At 40.2% G+C, this 13,030-nt stretch overlaps 1 protein-coding gene across 2 annotated transcripts in view; it reads left to right on the top strand.

The window, feature by feature from the left end:
• Positions 1–13,030, top strand: part of MYOM1 (myomesin 1) — a 129,568-nt gene that overhangs the window by 101,534 nt on the left and 15,004 nt on the right. For both annotated transcript variants that reach the window (XM_024758955.1, XM_024758954.1), the window contains 6 exons: positions 680–786; positions 904–948; positions 6,158–6,294; positions 8,423–8,567; positions 9,327–9,386; positions 9,685–9,752. In XM_024758955.1, the coding sequence (XP_024614723.1) occupies positions 680–786; positions 904–948; positions 6,158–6,294; positions 8,423–8,567; positions 9,327–9,386; positions 9,685–9,752 (562 nt within the window). The remainder of the gene's footprint in view (positions 1–679; positions 787–903; positions 949–6,157; positions 6,295–8,422; positions 8,568–9,326; positions 9,387–9,684; positions 9,753–13,030) is intronic.

Genomic DNA, 13,030 nt, shown 5'->3' with positions numbered 1-13,030 from the left:
AAGACAATCAAACTATAATTTTTTTTCCTTGATTAACCTATAAATGTTTGGGTGATCTTAGTCCCTGACCAGCAATGTGACTCACCAAAGTTAGAAAACAAAGAGAACTAGACCACTGACCCATTCATTCATTCATTCCACAAGTATTTATTAGGCACATATTATATGCTAGACAAGGTATGGAGGCCGGAGGACACAACAGTGAACAAAACAGATCTCGTCCCAAAAGGCATTCAGTGGAGGTATATAGTTAATGAACTAGGCAATACTGATGCCGTGTGATAACCTCCAAGACAGGAAGTGCAGGGTTGACATAAGAGAGGCATCAGGAGGTTCTGCCCTGTGAAGAAGAAAAATTTCAGGCTGCCCAGCAAGGGTTGTTGATCAGCTAAAAATATCTTTATTTGGGATGTGCATCGATACGCATCATAGCTTGGGGATGGGAGATTTGTACCAGCTCCCCCTCCCGTCACCATCAGCCCAAAGGAGGAGGTCAGGAAAGTCTTCCCAGAAGCAGCAAGAATGAGTGGGCTTTAGGTCAGCAAGGGGGACAGAACAAGTGCTCCACGTGAAGGGAGCGGACGTGCAAATGCCTAGAGACCAGCAGTAGAGACCGACAGGGTGCAGGCCCTCAGACCCCACACGGCCTCTCTTCTTATAAAATTATTCTGTTCTGAAGGACGAAAATGACCTTCAAAGACCTCGGGATGGAAGACTTGGGCATCTACTCCTGCGATGTAACAGACACTGATGGAATAGCATCAAGCTACTTGATAGATGAGGAAGGTAAGTGAAAAATCAGTTCATTCACGAGTCTGCTTTGATTTCTCAGTGATTCTCAAGGATCAAGTGACTTTTGTTTTAGTAGTTCAAGCTCTAATTGTTCTCTTTTTCTCCCTACAGAATTGAAACGTTTACTTGCTCTCAGCCAAGAACACAAGTTCCCAAGTAAGTGTCCACAATACATTCACAGAGTTTAGCCATCCCACTACACACTTCTGACAGGATCAAGAGAAGGGGCTCTTGAGAACATATAATGGAGCATAGCTGCAGATGCACTTTCCGAAGGGCTGCCTTTGTCTTTGTCATTGTTCTCTAGAGATACAAAGAACACTAACGTAGAAGATACATCCCATGCTCTGTTACATAGAGCACTATCGGGTTACATAGGTGTAACAGCTGACCAATTACATTCTTCACCTTTTGCCTACATATTTTGGAACTTTATACACACACACGCACACACACACACACACATCTCCTGGATACATTAATTTGTATGTCTTTTAGGCGAACTGATCTCTTCCTAAGCAATTTAATGTTAACATTTAATAGAAGAACCATACCTCTAAATAAAGACAGTACCTAACATTTTAAACTCCTGGAAAATAAGGTAAAGATGCCTTGATCAGAAAAAGAATCCCTATGAACTATCTAAAAACCCTTCAATGAAGCACCTTCTACATAAAAGATTAAATTCCAGAGTTGACACCTAAGAGAAGAGAAAGAAGTCTGAAACGATACTCAGAAAGTTCCACTGGCCTGATAGGATCTCTTGCCCATTGGTACCCACTGGCCAAAGCAGTGAAGCATCCAGAAAGTTACACCTTAGAGTTTGAAAAAACAAAGAGTGATAGCATCACTCATTCTTTTAAATCAGGAATTTTTTTCATTCCTTAATCCCTAAAATATAACTTCTTCACTAATACAGGAGTTTCAGGAACCCAGGGAACTATACCCTGACCCCAAACTATAGGCAAAACATTGTGTGTTTATAGATGTGCATTTTTCTAGGGCAAAGGTCTACAGCTTTCCTGAAATTCTCAGCAGAGCTGTGATTAAAAAATAAACACTGCTTAAAACTAGTTGTCTGACCTCTCTCACATTCCCAAGGAATGCATGTTTGATGGTGAGGCTGGGTGTTGGTGACTATTGGCCTCAGCTGGAATGTTCTCAAAACCAACTTTATTCAACAAAGCACAGTGGGGTGCCTGTGGAGTGTGAATGCAGAAAGCAGGCTTTCTGAATTCTAGGGGAGAACTGTTTCTCCTCTGTAAGCTTATTCACCATCAAACTGGAAAAGTTACACCAAGAATAGTATCTTAAAAGTTATTCTTTTTAAAATTGTATGGAAGGCAGAGGTTTGGCCTGGACTGTCCTTCTTCTGTACTCTGTGAACCTGAGCACCTCATCCCAATTTCCCCATTGCCTGGTTTCTTTTCCAGGAACGGCTGTTGTAATTGTTCACAGCACCCACGACATAGAGGGGCTGTGAGAGACAATCAACAGGGCGTTGGTTAATCCTGAACTCTTCAGGGAAAATGTAAATGTTAATTGAAACAGAAGAGTGACCTAGAAAAACCCACTTGCAGAAGAGCTGTCTGCCAGTCACACTGATGTCCTCCCTTCATGTTCCCAGCGCCATGAAGAGGGGAGTGGAGGAGAGGGTCACCGTGCCGAGCACAGCTGGAGCCTGTGAATGCTCGCACTGTCTACAACGTGAAACAGAAACAGCAGCACCTGCTAACCTAATCTAGTCAGACAGTACACATTGACAAAGTGTCTAGGCAACAGCTGGTCCAAACACATTTACATCTAGCTTAAAGGATGGAGATGAGAGAAGTTGGGGTGTTACTGTTGAATTGGAGGTGCCCAGCCTCCCTGAAGTTCCATGATCGTATGGACTTGCCAGTAGTAATTGCCCGCTGTCACTGTCATTTATGCTGAGATATTTCGTTCTGCATGAGCATAATCACTTTAGTTGTTGGTTCTAGGAGAAGCGGTAGCAGCCAACTCAGGTGCCCTGCTATTAGAGATCAGGTGTGGCATTTGCGTCAGCACAGAGAGAACCCAAAAATGTGTTCAAAACTCTGATGTGCAGGTATGACTCTCCCAACCGGAGGTAGCTCCCGTGAACCCGTTGAAGCAATATTCAAAGTATCACAGCTCCAGTGCTTTTCTCTCCCCAACCACTGTTGGATCAGCCAGGTCACTGCATGAATATTTTCAGAGATCTGATGATAGGGTCAAAGCAGCATATCCAATTTCTCAATTTATACCCACTTCCTTTTAGTATATGTTGACACATAAGCCATTTTCTTGAGATTTTGTAAGGTCTTAACTGGTCTCGTCTCTTACAGAGTATAATAAAGAGTGTGCTGTTCCTTTATCCCTTGGCACAGTAAACTCTCCTGTGTTCAAAAATATTTTGAAAACCACTAAACATATGCCTTAAACCTACAAATACCAGATATTTTGCTGGAGCAAATTAGCTGCCAGAGAAAAGAGCCTAAGGAGATTTAGGGCTGAGCAGAAGGAAAAAATAAAAATATCTAAAGCTAAAAATAGAAAATAACCTAGTCTGTGTTGCCAGTAGTGATACTAAATTGCAGTGTAGAGAGGCAGTTTATTTGAATATATATGTCTGTGTGTGTGTGTGTGTGTGTGTGTGTGTGTGTGTGTATCTAAAATTCCAGGTATATGGGGAGGATGGTGGGAGATATACTTCAGTATCAGCAACATCCTGCAGGCCTCTCGCCTTTTGAGATGGACCACATTCTGTCTACGGAATGTGTATCTCTCTAAATAAATACACTTCTCACCTAAAAAAAAAAACAGAAACAAAAACATCCTGCATAATACATCTTTTTATTTGTAGACATTGGTTATTATCCCACTTGTATATATTATACTCTATGAGTACAGACATACACAAGCACGTGTACATAAATTATATCTATCTGGTATGTCCTCTTAGGTGTAAATATAACATACAATTGGTGGTTGTAGGGTGTTGTTTAAACAACTGAAGGAAGAGTCACCAAAATATTAATTTATTATATGCTGTTTATAGGGTGCTTAAACAGAATGTCATCAAACTCCACAATGACCTTAAAAGGGTCACTACTATGGTGATTTAATTTGAGAGATGAAGAAAGTGAGGCACAGAGAGGTTAAGTAATTAGACCAGATGTACGCAGCTGGTACCTGGGCATAAGCCCAGGTGGTCTGACAGGACATGGGCTGTTTCTGTGTGTGCATCCTGGTGGCCAGTGCTCCCCAGACAATGGCCCCATTCCTCAGAGAGGACCGTGAACATTAAGGGATCTGGAGGCTTCCAGGAGAGCGTGGGAGTGTGTCCCCTCCCCACTGCCGCCACACTGAGCTTCTTAGTAACTGCATCACTCATGTATTAGATTCCCTAGAGTGAGATTTCCAGATGTTTCTGGAAGAGATCCTACTCTCTATTCCCCTGAAGACTTAACTTGTAGCAAGCAGGAGCATCCTGTAGGGAGAAAACTTAGCCTCTGCTGTCACTGCCCTGGGGTCTGTTGCTGATCTGCTCTTACTGGAAAACCACTAGTGTTCTTCAGAGTGGATGGCCAGGACCATAAGAGCACAGAATAGAGGGAACAACCCTGGTCTCAGCTCTGCTACCCAGATATGTTACTAAGCTTTCCTGGGGCTGAGTTTTGTCATCAGTAAAATCAGGGGAGAAAGAGAACTCCTTTCTCGAGCAGCGGTCATTATTCACAGTGGCTCAGTGTATTCTGGTACCATATTCACTCTTGGTGGCCTTGTGAGGCAGATAATATCCATGTCAGCAGGTGAGGAGCTCAAGGTTTTAGGGGTAGATAACTGTCCTTGATCAAGGTGTGGCCCTTCTCTGTTCACAGGGGACACCCTCAGCAGGTGATGTCTGAGCCTCCTTTCAGCTCTGCATGGAATGACTCTATAACTGAGTTTCACAATGAATATGGAATAGTGCAAAGGAAAGGCATTCCTTGAAGTTTGAAAAGGGTAGTTTTAGTATAAATACAAAAAACATTAATGTACATTTCATACAACTTTATACCAAGCTTATAATTAAAGCTTATAATTTAAAATGTAGCATAGCTAAAATTTTGAGATATATTTAAGAATAGTTGAGAGAAAGCAAAGGGTGATTTCCCCTAACAGAAGTGAAGGACTACAGAACTTTGAGAAACAACCATCTTGTTCCACAAAGGATGCCCAGGAGCCACCTCTGATACAGATCTGTTGGCTTGGAGGAGCCTTTGTAGAGAACATTTTCAAGTTACAAGAAATTTAGAAACAGACTTTGAGAGATGTCAGCCAACTTTTTAAAAATTTCACTCATGTTCAAATGGCTTAAGCGATACAGGTGTAAATCAGAGATATCACACGGTTCCTTACTTTCTATGTGAAGCAAGCCATGCTATATTTTAATATAGCTTCTTGATAATGACTTGCTTATTTGCATCTGGAAAATTTTGCTTGATCTAAGAACTTAAATGAGCAGGTATACCATTGGGATGGATAGGGTTTAAATGACAAGCTGGTTCATCTTATATATGTAGTCAAAATTAATTCTTTCTTAAGATTCTTTTTTTTGCGGTACGTGGGCCTCTCACTGTTGTGGCCTCTCCCGTTGCGGAGCACAGGCTCCGGACGCGCAGGCTCAGCGGCCACGGCTCACGGGCCCAGCTGCTTCGCGGCATGTGGGATCTTCCCGGACCGGGGCACAAACCCGTGTCCCCTGCATCGGCAGGCGGACTCTCAACCACTGCGCCACCAGGGAAGCCCTTAAGATTCATTTTTAAAAACCTCCAAAGTGAGTTAAACTGTTGAAAAAAAATCAAGTTGAACTCTTTTTCAAAATATTTTGAAGTAATTAAATCTTAGAATATTGGAGCAGGAAAATATCCTGGTCAATTAGGACATTCAGTTCAATTCCATCCATTTACTATGAGTCAAGTGAGGCCCAGAGATGCAAAGTGAACTGCCTCACATCACAGTTTGTTAGTAGCTGACCTTGAACTACTGGGGCCAGCTCAAGACTCTTTTCATCGTACTTTGTTATTGTCCCTAAATAAAGCTAACCAAAGCCACAGTAGAGAGTCACAGAGGTTAGCTGAAGGACCCTGGGAGGTCAGTTCATCTTCCTCACTTTTATAGTTAAGACATCTATGACAGTCAGGATTAGAACACAGTTCTACTGTCCCTCAAAATCAAACTTTCCCTACAATGCTCTCACTGAAAGAAGCAAGGTGCTATGCTACATCATCACTTCCATCGTTTTTCCTTTGTTGGAAAAATCTGTATCAGTACAAATGGTTACCAATATAACTACTACTCTTATTTTTATTTTTCATAGCTGTCCCAGTTAAATCAGAGTTGGCAGTTGAAATTTTGGAGAAAGGCCAGGTCCGGTTTTGGATGCAGGCTGAGAAGCTGTCTGGCAACGCCAAAGTCAACTACATATTTAACGACAAGGAAATTTTTGAAGGGCCGGTAGGTTTTACACTTTTTAGATTTCTAAACATATCATTGTAGAATGTGCTGGGAAACCCCTATTAGAATGCAGATAAGTTGTTAAGAAAACCACTGGATGTGGGGTGAGGGGGTTTAAATCATTTCACATGTGAAAAGTGTGGAAGAAAATATAGATTGATATTATCATATTATCCAAAACTAGGATACTTTTGAGAATGAAAGAAGATGCTAGTAATAATTTTTCCAGGATGACAGTCATCAACCAAAACTGTCTCAGGCAAATCAGGAAGTTGGTCACCTATGAAAAAAACTGAAGGCAGAGGGGCCAGAACCCTTGCCTGAACACAGATACTCACATCAGAGACTCCAGTGGCGTCTTGGTTCTTCATATGGAAGAATTGTTCTAATGGCTCAGAAAAAAATGTAAAAAAAAATCTCATTGCTTTTCTGATTAAAAATACGCTTCATCCTTATTGTAAAAAACTTTAAAGACTCAGAAGAGACAAACCACAAATTCTTACAACTTTTTGATATACATATTAATATATACTTTTGGTCTTTTTCTATACTTCTATGTGTGTATGTCAATTTGTGTATTATTTACATAGGTGATTATGTATATCATATTTACTATTTCTTTGCTTTTAATGTAAACATAGTTTCTATAGATAGAGTTACAACATCTGCACTTTATCTGTCCTCCCCAGACATCAGTAGAGCCAGCATCAGGCTTGTGCCTGGTGGTACTGAAGAACTTGGGTTTAGGGGCCCTGTCTCATACCTGTCTTCTCATGGGTGTAAATGGGAGACTAAAAAGATGGGGGAGAGGTGTGGTTTGTGGCCATGATTAACAACCTGTTCCCCTTTCATCAAAATGTGTTTTTAAAAAATATTTGAGGGTTCATTAGTTAGAGGGAGAATGAGTAACATGAAGAGCAGAAGAATACACAGTGTATCACTTCTCAACTCACGTAGTAAAGGTGTGAGAGCAGGAACAAGTCACACACGGGTCCTCTGTGGCCCGTCTCCCTGTCTTCAAAATGTTCTCATCCTCTGCGGTGATCACCATCTGGCCAGTGGAGAGGAAGGAAGAGCCCTGTTGGCATCACTGCCACCACAGCCATTGAGGGAACACTCGTGCCCATGTGTGTAGAGGCACTCCCCTTCATGTGTTCACACACGCATGTGGCACGCACACACACACGCGCGCACAGAACTTGAAGAGCGGTTTATTGTCATTGCAATTGGTTCTAATCATACTATTTCACTGGGTGGAAATTACCGTCTTAGGTCAGGTTCCCTAGGAGAGTCTGAAATAGAGTTTCTCCTTCAAGTGGTTTATGTGGGTTACTCTCAGGGGTAGGAGTGAGGGACACAAGCCAAGGTGTGGGGCAAGCTAATCCAAAACGGAGTCTCTGTTGAAGACCGGCTCCCTGCAGGGGAAACTCCAGGGCATGAATTACACCACAGAGTTGATCCCAGACCTGAGCCTTCATTCTGTGACATTTTATAGGAAAACTTCATTAGTTCAGATCTGTTATGGAACTTGAGCTTGGAAGCCCAAGGACTAAGACTTATCTTTACATTGAAAAACAAGTTGCTTAAGGAAGATGATAAAATAAGCACAGGCTAGCAGGGCAATTTCTGTTCATTAAGAGCAAATGGGCTTCCAATGCTTTAGAAGCATTTTTATCCGTGTATTAATTCAGCAGATGTTTATTAATTGGCTGCTATATTCCATGCTTGTGCTACATGCCCGGGGTATAGCAATGATTGAGACAAACACTTCTCTCACGTTGCTTATAGTTGTTGCATTATTCTGTTAATTGAAAATAATGTAATCTGGAAAGAAAAATGAGAATCTAAAAACAACTTTTCGATAACATTTTGTGATTTGGGGTAACAAAAGTTTATGTTTAAAAAACTAAACGTCAGACTTTTAGTAATCAGTTCTGGTCAGCATCATATATTCCACATAATATTTTCCTTTCTCTGTGTACAAGATTTTGAAACTTTGCTCACTTAAAATAATGTTAACAAGAAACTATTAAATTATGATACTTTGGAGTTTGTGTGTTTATTTTATATGGCTTATTGTCATCCTATCTATCTCACTTATTTCTCTCTTTTACTTGTCACATTGAAGAAATATAAGATGCATATTGACCGAAACACTGGTATAATTGAGATGTTTATGGAAAAGCTGCAGGATGAGGATGAGGGCACATATACTTTCCAGGTTCAAGATGGAAGAGCAACTGGCCATTCTACTCTTGTTCTCATTGGAGATGGTAAGTGTTCTGTGAAACATTATCTGGAAGATTTTGCTACTCCCTTCAATGCAAATACGCCATCGCACGAAAGTGACCACGTGGGAGGAAGTAAAAATTATTTCTTGATTAGATTCCAATGTTCAAAGTGCAATTTGCAATTAATACTTTCCATAGTATTTCATTTCATAGAATTGAAAGTTGATTTAAAAGGACACCAAAGTTATCACTGGCCCACAGGCAATACTGCACTTAAATTATCTCATATATAAACAAGTATTTATTACTAAAATTCTCCAGTGAAGGATATTGCAATACAACGAAGACAGTATTATGTCTCAGAAACAAACTACGATACTATCTTATAATGTGTACCTACTTTAAGTTACTTAACTGAAGAAGATAAACATGCAAGAGTAGAGGATGCCAAATCTGATGGATGATTGTCCATTAGAACTAGGTTGTATGACAGCTGTCATAAGCCAGTGTGGAAATCACCAAGATTTAAAATGTGGTATTTAATAAAGCAATGGAAAGGCTGGCCAGGTCTCTACATTTGCAATCGCCAAAGCTGTTTCACTATTTCCTGACTTCATGACCTTGAACAAGTTTCTTAACCTTTCTAAGCCTTTTTCTTCATCTATGAATACTGAAAACAAATAGGGTAGTCGTGGTGTATGAGTGTTATAACAACGACTATAAGTCACTCAACACAGTGACTGGCATGTACATTTATACCACTCAACTCAATTTCATATTTCCTCATTTTTCAATTTTCAGTTTATAAGAAGCTCCAGAAAGAAGCTGAATTCCAGCGTCAAGAATGTATCAGGAAACAAGGTAAACGTAGGCAGTGAATAAAGAGAAAAGCTTCAATTTCTTGAACAAAATATTCCAAGATTATTTCCATAACAAATTAAGTGAATATTATTGCTTATGTTAATAATGCCCTGGTTAATAAAAATAATTGAAAAATATTTATTATTAAATATGTATCCACTTAAAACATTTAAAAACTAAATCTTGAATTTTTAAAATTTCCCTTTAGATGTAAATCACCTTAGAATTTAAGAATGAGCTTGGATTTTTGCATTCATGATTAATATTGCTGATTGCTGATATTATTAAAATTTTATAGGTCCACATTTCGCTGAGTATTTGAGCTGGGAAGTGACTGGTGAATGTAATGTACTATTGAAATGCAAGGTAAGAAGTAGATAAATTTCTAATAATTTGATACAAGGGAAATAAAGATAAAATAGAATGTGAGAAGAAAAGGAAGATCAACTTTTTATCTCCTCCATTTGCACCAAAATGATAAGTGACGTGCCTTTACTGTTGAATGTTACTGTTGGTTGGTAAGAAATATTTAAAATAAAACAACATAAAAATATGGGAAGTCAAGATGATAGTTTTTATTCATTACTCATGCCCTATTTAATAAGGACAGACTCTCCTTTTTTTTTTATTAAGACCACTTTTTTTTTTTAACATCTTTATTGGGGTATAATTGCTTTACAATGGTGTGTTAGTTTCTGCCCCATAACAAAGTGAATCAGTTATACATATACATATGTTCCCATATCTCTTCCCTCTTGCGTCTCCCTCCCTCGCACTCTCCCCATCCCACCCTTCCAGGCTGTCACAAAGCACCGAGCTAATATCCCTGTGCCTTGCGGCTGCTTCCCCCCAGCTATCTACCTTACTACGTTTGTTAGTGTGTATATGTCCATGACTCTCTCTCGCCCTGTCACAGCTCACCCTTCCCCCTCCCCATATCCTCAAGTCCGTTCTCCAGTAGGTCTGCGTCTTTATTCCTGTAAGACCACTTTTTTTAGAGCAGTTTTATGTTCACAGCAAATTTGAAGGGAAGGTGCAGAGTTTTCCCATACACCCCTGTCCCTATATACACATAGCCTCGCTCATTATCAACATTCCCACCAAAGTGGTACATTTGTTACAACTGATGAACCTACATGGACACATCATTACCCCAAATCCATAGCTTACATTAGGGTGCACTCTTGGAGTTGTACACTCCATGAGTTTGGACAAGCGTGTAAAAACATGTACCCGTCCGTATAGTATCATACAGAGCATTTTCACTGCCCTGAAAAGCCTCTGTGCTCTGCTTGCTCGTCCCTCACTAACCCCACCCACCCACTCTTGTTCAGTTATTAATCTCAGAAGAATCTCTCATCATCTTCGTTGCATTCTAAGTGGTAGACCTATTCTAGAATCATTCCAGCCGCGCTGGGTTTCTGTGGAAGTTTGGCAATTTTTAAATCTAAACTGTGTGACTTGCACAACGGTACCTTCGAGTCTTGGGCAGCTCTGCTGCTGCTTCTGAAACCCCTGTGCTCCCTTGAGGGGAGAGGTTTGGTAAAGAGTTTGCAGCTCACAACCAATTATCTTATTAGGGCTTTGAAACATTTAGGAAAAAAAAGTTCCACATCACATTCTAAATTATCATGTACCTCAGTGTATGGTGTGCAGCTCCGTGAGTCATCAAACGTTTTTGGATAAGAACTGCTGGATGAGGCTGGAGTGTGAAGGCTGTGATGGTGGACAGTGACCCCAAAGCTGATGCACAGATTTGGCGTTTCGCACGTAGTTGTCATTATAAAAGCCAGAACGCAAATACTCCAGTCTCTGCTAGATCTGACAAAGTCAAAGAAACAGCGGTCTACCAGAAATGTATAGGAAAAATCAGTGCTGGATTTTAGCCTCTTAGGAAATGGCAGAGCTTCTTGAAAAACACTTTCTCAGGCAGCAGCTAAAACCCGCAGCACCTCTCTCTCCTCCTGACTGTCCACAGCTGCGTGCCCCTGCTTACTTTTTCCTCACACTGCCCTCCCCAGAAACCATCCCTTCCTCAGGGGCCCCCACGTCCGTGCGTCCTTCTTTCTGTGCTTCCTATTGCACTAGGCTTCTGGGAAGTGAGCTTGCAGCCCTATTCTGAAGGTTTTCTTCAAGAGAATCAGCCCCTTACCCAGATCCTGACCAACCACAGGAGCCTAGAAGTAGGTTCTGAATATTCATTCGTTACGTATTCATGACTTCGAATGGCCTTCTTCTTTCAGCTTCTCTGACACGATCCTTTTTCAAGGCCCAACTCAGTCATCTCCTCTGTAAGGCCTCCCCCTTCTCAGTCTGGGTAAAATGAACCTTCCTCTGTCATCCCACAGTTCTTTGTTTCATTATTATAGCAATTTATGTACATTTAGCAATTTACATATTGCATTAGAGTTAATGGAGTATGTGCAGCCACACATTCAGACTCTGAGACTACCATGGGCCCCACTTGGAGCTAGTCTACTCAAAAGAATATGGACAAGAACCCCAGCTTGCCTACAAGGCCATGCTGGGTACTCCTGTCCTGCAGGAGTCCACATCAGGAATCACTCCCTTCACCACCCACAGGTGACAGCTCAGACAAGCTCCACTTTGGGCAGGTGCAGGAAATGCCATGGCTTTAAAAAATCCCTCGTGCCCCAAAGGGCCAATACCTCTTGTAACAACACCCACCCCAAGCAGAGCTTCCAGGGTCCCCGCAGGGACCATGTCCGAATAACAAGAGTATATTCAGGGAAGCCCAAAGCCACGGAGTCCATTTCTAGTCCCGCCCAGTCCAGTGGTAGCTTTCCCATCTGCGGGGCATGTTTATCATAAGCAATGTTGCCTAGTAACACAGTTACAACCCAGGAACCAGTTTACAGGATTATAAAGAACGTTTGTGTGTTCTGGTTTCACTGCAGTTACCAGTGTTGGTTCTTATGTTGATGTATTAGCTGAGATTTTTTTTTTTCTTTTTTGAAACTTACATTTCCTTGTCTTTAATGAGATCAAACATTTTCTTCATCTGTTTGTTCTGTAATTATATTTCCTCTTTGGGAAATCATACATACATTTGTCCAATTATGTAGTGGGGTCTTTGAGATTGTTTTCTTGATTTGTATGAAGTCTTTACTTTTTCATATAATTTTAATTACACAAGAAATACATGAATATACTCTTCTTCGTAGAAAGTTCAAGCATTGTAGATAAAGCTTAAAATCCCTTTAATCGTATGAAGTCATTTTGCCCATTTGAAATTTATGATATGATGTGTGGATATTGGATCTAAATGAGTTTCCTAAAAATTGCTAAGCAATTAATTTATTAAACCATATTTGATGGATGCTAACTGAACTCACTGTGTTAATCATTTCACAATATATGCACATATCAAATCATTATGTTGTATACCATAAACATACAATATTATATCAATTATATCTCAATAAAACTGGGAACATTTTTAATTAAATAATTGTAAACACATTTCCTTTCCACATTTATTTCCAAAGCTTCATTTACCTTTTAAAAAATATTTAGCCATAGACTGAGGCTTACTCATTCTGATACCTTGATAAAGTCATTTGTTTTTGTGACACAGACTATATATTTTTTTTTTTTTTTTTTTTTTTTTTTTTTTTTTTTTT

The sequence above is a fragment of the Neophocaena asiaeorientalis genome, unplaced genomic scaffold, assembly GCF_003031525.2.
Source record: "Neophocaena asiaeorientalis asiaeorientalis breed wild unplaced genomic scaffold, Neophocaena_asiaeorientalis_V1.1 scaffold669, whole genome shotgun sequence".
Taxonomy (NCBI): domain Eukaryota; kingdom Metazoa; phylum Chordata; class Mammalia; order Artiodactyla; family Phocoenidae; genus Neophocaena; species Neophocaena asiaeorientalis.
The sequence above is the reverse complement of the archived record's forward strand: the minus strand, read 5'-3'. Positions and strand labels throughout refer to the sequence as shown.